At 51.0% G+C, this 7,682-nt stretch overlaps 1 protein-coding gene across 1 annotated transcript; it reads right to left on the bottom strand.

The window, feature by feature from the left end:
- Positions 1-214: 214 nt before the first annotated feature.
- NANOS2 (nanos C2HC-type zinc finger 2) lies at positions 215-1,836 on the bottom strand. The gene has a single exon (XM_007997269.3). It carries the CDS (start codon positions 1,755-1,757, stop codon positions 1,341-1,343), a length of 417 nt encoding a protein of 138 aa, XP_007995460.1. The 5' UTR covers positions 1,758-1,836; the 3' UTR covers positions 215-1,340.
- Positions 1,837-7,682: the final 5,846 nt, after the last annotated feature.

The following is a 7,682-nucleotide window of genomic DNA, read 5'->3' as shown; positions in this document are numbered from 1 at the left end:
GAACCGGAGAGGCGGAAGTTGTAGTGAGCCGAGATTGCGTCATTGCATTCCAGCCTGGGTGACAAGAGCAAAACTCCGTATCAAAAAAAAAAAAAAAAAAAAAAAAAAAGTTAGCCAGGCGTGGTGGGGCGCACCTGTAGTCCCAGCTACTGTAGAGGCTGAGGGAGGATAATCACTTGAACCCGGGCAGTGAGCCGAGATCGCACCACTGCACTCCAGCCTGGGCGACAGAGCGATACCTTGTCTCACAAACAAACCAAAGACGGAAACAGATACAGCCATTTCAAAGACGACTGAAAAACCTTTTTATTCACCAGAGCTCAATACTCAGGGTCCCAGCCCTGTGCCAAAAACTGAACAACTTAAAATCTGACTGGGGTCCTTCTTTTCTTTGCCCCTAAAATAAAAGCTGGGCCGCTGCCTTTCCCATCCGGGTACTCAAACCCCTCTCTTATCGGCGGTTCCTCGACTTAAAAGTTGGAGGATGAAAAATACAGGAGGGAAAAAAAAATGTCCTTTAGTCAACTATCACGATTTTGGGGGTCGGATGGGAGGTGGTGGAAAGATGTGCTTCTTGCTGGGGAAAAGGACCCATCGGTGATTTGGGGATGGGGGCACATGCCCAGTGGAATGGGCTGAACAAGGGGAAGAATAACCAGGGGGCATTGAAAGGTGTCAGCTCACCCCATGACTCTCCATCCGCAAGTGAACCTGTGAAGACACCGTGCCCTCCAGTGACACGGTGCTCTCCAGCGTCCCACTCGGCTCCTGACGGATGGGTGCTGAGGTCAGGGAAGGAATGAACCGGTGTGGTCCACGATGACACCGTGGTTCTACAGGAGGGTGAAGGTGGAGAAGGCTGGTGTTAAGTGGACATCCCATCTTGAAGTTCTCAGGTTGGCACGTCTCAGCCAGCCTTGTTCAGTGTCTCCTAAGGGCTGGCTTGGGACAACACAGTGGAATCTTGGAGGTTCAAAAATCCAAGAACTCCACAAGGAACGGAGAAGTTGAAGGGGCAGGGCTCCTGTCACCAGCAGGCCCCACGAGGACAAAAGATCCATGAACCGGGGCCCAGAGGGCGCTACAAGACCATGCAGGAAGGGTTCCCACGCACCAAGGACCCTCGGACGCCCACAGGCCAGAGCTCCGAGGGCTGACAGGTCCAAGGGGGCGGGGCTGGCCTGGCTCCCAGGAGTCTCCACTGTTTCAGGATCCAGCCAGGGTGGAGTTCTGGGGGCCAGAAATTCCAAAGGGCTGGGTGACTGGAGGAGAGAGTTTAGGGACTTGGGTGGGACAGACCAGGAGGGTCAGGGGTGCGGGTGGTGGACATCTCACGGTCCTCAGCGCTTGACCCTGCGTCCGGCCGAGTTGCGCCCGCTGCGGCGGTAGAGGGACTGCTGGCCACCGTTGAGCGGGCAGTACTTGAGTGTGTGGGCCTGGTCACCGGTGGCACCGCACACGGGACACACGTAGTGCCTCAGGATGGGACACACCACCACGCCGTCCGGTGTCTTCAGCTGGTGTGAGGAGTAGACGTGGCGGGACTCCCCGTTGTGCTTGCAGAAGTTGCACAGGGTGCCCAGGCCCCCGTTGGCCCCCGGCCCTCCCAGCCCCTGATCCTGCCCCAACCGGGGCCCAGGACTTGGCTCCTCAATCTCTTGGGTCTCCAGCCTTTGCCCCCGATTCGCAATCAGCGCCCACACCACCTGGCTCAGGTTGAAATAGTCCTTCCACATGTCAAAGGGTGGCAGCTGCATGGCACCACAACAGGGGTGGTGGGCCACTGGAGAGGGGCTGCGGCTGGGGGCCCGTGGGCAAGGGCAGCAGGCGTTTCCCAGAGCAGGAGAGAGCTGCACCCCCTTTTATAATGCCCAGAGACTCTTCTAAGCAAAGGTGGAGCTTAGGATTTAAAGGGCCCACTCCCTGCCCATAACCCCCATCTGACTTTAGTTCTTCACAGAGATCTGGAAGGAGATCATTCCCCTGGTCTCTGGTCCCTGCTCTGCTGCCAAGGTGCTCTGTGTCCTCTGGGAAGACACTTCCACTCTCTGTGCCTCAGTTTCCCTATCTGTTCAAAGAAAGCCCATGTCTGCAAATATCTCCCACCCCTAGGCTGCAGGGGCTACACCCTTCGTAGACTTCAGAGTTATTCCTGATCATCATAGCAACCAGGCTGGGCACAGTGCCTCACACCTGCACTCCGGGCACTTTGGGAGGCCGAGGCAGGAGGATCGCTTGAGCCCAGGACCTCTAGACCAGCGTGGGAAAAATAGCGAGACCTTGTCTCTACAAAAATAAACAGACAAAAATAATAATAACAACATGACCTGATTTATTTTATTTATTTACTTGAGACAGAGTCTCGCTATGTCGCCCAGGCTGGAGTGCAATGGCGCGATCTCTGCTCACTGCAACTTCCGCCTCCTGGGTTCAAGCGATTCTCCTGCCTCAGCCTCCTGAGTAGCTGGGATTACAGGCGCCCACCACCACGCCCGGCTAATTTTTTTGTATTTTTAGTAGAGACAGGGTTTCACTATATTGGCCAGGATGGTCTGGAACTCCTGACCTCAGGTGATCCACCTGTCTCTGCCTCCCAAAGCGATGGGATTACAGGCGTGAACCACTGCGCCAGGACTATTATCTTCATTTTACAGAGAAAGATATGAAGCTTGGAGAGGTTAAGGAATGTATCCAAGGTCACACAGCAGGGAAATGGCAGAGTCGGGTTTCATACTCACTCTGGGAACTGGGAATTGAGGTTAGAAGTGGCAGAGGACCTTGGCATGAGACGATTTCACTTAGAATGCCCCCTCTTGGGCTGGGCATGCTGGCTCACGCCTGTAATCCTAATACTTTGGGAGGCTGAGGCTAGAGAATCACTTGAAGCCAGGAGTTTGAGACCAGCCTGGGTAACATAGTGAGACCCTGTCTCTACACATAATAAAAAATCAGCTGGGCATGGTGACATGTGCCTGTAATCCCAGCTAGTGAGGAGGCTGAGGCAGGAGGATCACTTGAGCCCAGGAGGTTGAGGCTTCAGTGAGCCATGATTGTGCCATTGCACTCCAGCCTGGGCTACAGAGTGGACCCTGTCTCTTTTTTTGTTTTGGAGATGGAGTCTTGCTCTGTCACCCAGGCTGGAGTGCAGTGGCACAATCTCGGCTCACTGCAATCTCCGCCTCCTGGGTTCAAGTGATTCTCCTGTCCCAGCCTCACGAGTAGCTGGGATTACAGGTGCACACCACCACACCTGTTTAATTTTTTGTATTAGTAGAGACGGGATTTTGACATGTTGGCCAGGCTGGTCTGGAACTCCTGACCTCAGGTGATCCACCTGCCTCGGCCTCCCAAAGTGCTGGGATTACGGGCATGAGCCACTGCACCTGGACAACCCTGTCTCTTAAACAAACAAACAAACAAACAAAACCCTCTCTTGGCCCTATTCATTGTCTTAAATCCTTCCCGGCCTTTGGAACCAGCAAAAGCCTTGTCTCCCACCCACTGCACCTACAGGGTTCTTCTTCCACCCACGGTCTTCACGGACCACCTTGATATTCAACACATAGTTATTGAGGCTCCATGTTGGGTGCTGGAAATTCAGCAGTGACCAAGGCTACCTTATGCCTGCTTCATGAACAAGGTCAGGAGAGCAACCGGTAAATGAGAAAACACTAGACTGTAAAGACCTGCTGACCTGTGAACCGGGCGTTCTGAGAGTGGCTGGCTCAGGGATGGGACTTGGAAGCTGAGACCACTAAGAAGAATCTTCCAGGAAGAGGAACACAAGATATGGAAACTGTGGCTGGGCACGGTGGCTCATGCCTGTAATCCCAGCACTTTGAGAGGCCGAGGTGGGTGGGTCACCTGAGGTCAGGAGTTCGAGACCAACCTGGCCAAGATGGTGAAATCCCTATCTCTACTAAAAATACAAAAATTAGCAGGCCGGGCACAGTGGCTCAAGTCTGTAATCCCAGCACTTTGGAAGGCTGAGGTGGGCGGATCACAAGGTCAGGAGGTTGAGATCAGCCTGGGCAATATGGGGAAACTCCATCTTTACTAAAAATACAAAAATTAGCTGGCGTGGTGGCGGCTTAGTAGCTGTAATCCCAGCTACTCAGGAGGCTGAGGCAAGAGAATCACTTGAACCTGGGAGGCGGAGGTTGCAGTGAGCTGAGATTGTGCCATTGCACTCCAGCCTGGGTGACAAGAGCAAGACTCCGTCTCGAAAAAAAAAAATTACATAATAAAATAACATAAAATTAGCTGGGCACGGTGGTGGGTGCCTGTAGTCCCAGCTACTTGGGAGGCTGAGGCAGGAGAATTACCTGAAGCCAGAAGGCGGAGGTTGCAGTGAGTCGAGTTAGGGCCACTGCACTCCAGCCAGCGTGGCAGAGTAAGACTCCATCTCAAAAAAAAAAAAAAAAAAGACATCCTGAAATGTGGGAATAGCAAGGGGGCTGGAGTGGCTAGAATGGAGTGAAGGTTCCAAGATGAAGCCAGCATGGTTTGCAGGGGCTGGACACCCTCAGACTCTGCAAATCTCCCTTAGGGTATGTTTTGGAATTGGTGAGGGTGTTTTGAGTGTGTCACAGTGACTGGGGGTGTGGCTGGATTTAGCGGATGGGGACCAGGGATGGGAGATATCTCAGCAGTTCGTGCCACCAAGACCTGTTCTGGGCCCCACTTAACTTTCCAGTGTCCCACTGAACACTCATCTAGGTAGAAAAACCCATTTATAATTATCCGAATTCAGAGCCTAGCTATGTTTTATATATAAGCACTAGGTGATTTTTGCGATATTTTAAGATAACACTCATTTTTCCTGGAATGCAACCACTGTGTTCATTCTGGTCTTCAAGCTCTTGGTTTTTCTGAGAACTTTATTCAGTTATTCACCAATTCTAGAAGCCACAACACTCAAGGCAATGCTGCTTGTGGTATCTGTCCCCAAACAACATACCATTTGTTTGTATCTCATTCATGGTGAATTTACACAGAGAGGCTAGTGTCTGCCCCGCTCAGATGATTTTTGGAGCGTCCATACCTGAGCATTCATATACTTAAATAAACATTATTTTATTATAAATTACTATCTTTTTATTTTCCTTTTATATTTTAGCTAGGACACGATATGCATTTTTGAAAATAAAATTTGTGGCTGGGCGCAGTGGCTCACGCTTGTAATCCCAGCACTCTGGGAGGCCGAGGCAGGTGGATCACTTGAGGTCAGGAGTTCCAGACCAGCGTGGCCAACATGGCAAAACCCTGTTTCTACTAAAAATACAAAAATTAGCCGGGCGTGGTGGCATGCATCTGTAATTCCAGCTACTTGGGAGGCTGAGGCAGGAGAACTGCTTGAACTCAGGAGGTGGAGGTTGCAGTGAGCTGAGATAGCACCACTGCACTCCAGCCTGGGCGACAGAGCAAGACTCCGTCTCAGGAAAAGAAAATAATAAAATAAAATAAAATTTGTATGTTGGCAGGCTATATTACCTATGAGTTTAATGTTCAAAGTCCTAAAGAGGCATTTCAAAATGTTATCTATATTGTTGGGGGTCCTTTCTTGGCCCCATCCATTGTACCAAATTCCCATGGCTGTGAGACCCCAGCACTTTGGGAGGCTGAGGCAGGAGGGTCACTTGAGCCCAGAAGGTTGAAACCAGCCTGGGCAGCATAGTAAGACCTAGTGTCTACAAAAAGTACAAAAAAGTTAACTGGTGATGCATGCCTGCAGTCCCAGCTACTCAGGAGGCTGAGGCAGGAGGATTGCTTGAAACTAGGAGGCTGAGAGACTTCAGTGAACTCTGTTGGTGACACTGAACTCCAGCCTGGGTGAGGGAGTGAGACCTCATCTCAAAAAAAAAAAAAAAAAAAAAAAAAAAAAGATCGTCTATGATAATGATGATAATGAAGACACAATTGAGGCAATAATCATAGGCAGACTCATTACTGAGCATCTTTAGGCTGGCACCTTGCTCAGGGCCCGACCTGTGTCACCTCTAAATCCTCCCAGATCCCGTCAAACAGGGTCTGTTAATAGTCCTGTTTTACAGACAAGCAAAAGGAGACTTAGAGGGGCTCAGGAACTTGTCCAAAGTCATATGGACAGTAAGTGTTAGTCTGGGCTGCTTGGTGGCTCACACCTGTAATCCCAGCACTTTGGGAGGCCCAGACAGGCAGATCACTTGTGGCCAAGAGTTAAGAGACCAGCCTGGCCAACATGGTGAAATCCGGTCTCTACTAAAAATACAATAATTATCCAGGCACAGTGGCATGTGCCTGTAATCCAAGGTACTTGGGAGAGTGAGGCAAGAGAATCGCTTGAACCCAGGAGGTGGAGGTTGCAGTGAGCCCAGATCGCACCACTGGACTCCAACCTGGGTGACAGAGCAAGACTCTGTCTCAAAAAAATAAATTAAAAATAAAAATAATGTTTAAAAAAGTGTTACTCTGGATCTGAAACCCAAGACTGCTTGTCCTCGACCTCAGACATCCTCCCACCCTCTGTGAAGGAGCAGGCAAGCCCGCTGTGAGCCAAGAGCCTGCCTAAGACCCCAAGGGAAAGCATCAGACCCTGGGGGTCTTGCAGGTGTAGAGACAGATGAAGGTGGGAAGCCAGGAAGGATGGGTGTATTTGAGCCAGGTAGCTATTCAGACACAGAGCACATGAGACCTGTCAGCCATCGACAGACAGGTACTCGAGAGCAGAAGAGACTGTGGTCTGCAGAATGGAAGAACAAGGCTCCCGGGAAGGCACCATGATGAGCACGGGGGTTCCTGTGCTGAGTGCTTTCTGCAAGTCACAGCCTTGACCTTCCTCGCGGGAGGTGTGAGTTCCCTGTTTGTGCAGGGCCTGGACCCAGTAACCCAGTGACAGTGGTTACAGCTGTGACATCTGCAGGGTGTCTGAGAATGATGTAAGGAGAGGCCGATCCGAGGCTCCATGACTCCCCTTAACAATTGCACCTATTGTTTGGAGAATCCCAGATACTGCTGGCTTGGGAGTGGTTTTTTTTTCCCCCTTATTATTTTCACCCTAATTGTTTTCTTCTAGGATTCTGTTATTTGGGCCACGGCTGCTTTCCACCCCCCCACTCCAATTTTATTGGATGAGTTGATTGAAAGATATCGCTTATCCTTCTTCAGACAAGCTCTCTTACCCTGGTGTGGTTGCTGCTATGAGTTAAGGGAACGGGAGATGATACTGACTAGAAATTCAACAGCCCCGGTGTTTACTACGCCCTAACCTCCGCCCCCACCCCAAGGCCACGACCACTGTCTGCTAACCTGACGCCAAGGTGCTCTGTTTATTTGTGAGTTTCCGTCTCCGTCTGATGCCTGGCAGAAAATAGCTCTTGCTGGAGGTCCAGAGATGTGTGGGGAGGGGCAAGAGTTAGAAACCCCGATAAAGTGTGGGGAGAAACACATAAATGGGCCACAGTGACTCCCAGAGAGACCGAGGGACCCGCTCATGCGGGGACCAAGACAGGGGAGATGAAGACCAGGGGGAGAGAGACCCCGAGGGCCAGCGAGGTCACCATCATCATCATTGTCCTCATGGTCTCTACTGTGTGCTTGCCTATGCCATCTCATTAAGTTCCCAGACAGCCTTGTCAAGTATCTTGTAGTATTCTCATTTCACAGAACAGGAAACAGGCTTGGAGGTGACATCTCTCATGGGT

The sequence above is a fragment of the Chlorocebus sabaeus genome, chromosome 6 (assembly GCF_047675955.1).
Source record: "Chlorocebus sabaeus isolate Y175 chromosome 6, mChlSab1.0.hap1, whole genome shotgun sequence".
Classification (NCBI taxonomy): Eukaryota; Metazoa; Chordata; class Mammalia; order Primates; family Cercopithecidae; genus Chlorocebus; species Chlorocebus sabaeus.
This window is presented reverse-complemented; position numbering and strand designations above follow the sequence as displayed.

What these genes read in the sequence shown, in the direction of transcription:
- NANOS2 (XM_007997269.3), bottom strand. Translation starts at nt 1,757, where the DNA reads ATGCAGCTGCCACCCTTTGACATGTGGAAGGACTATTTCAACCTGAGC.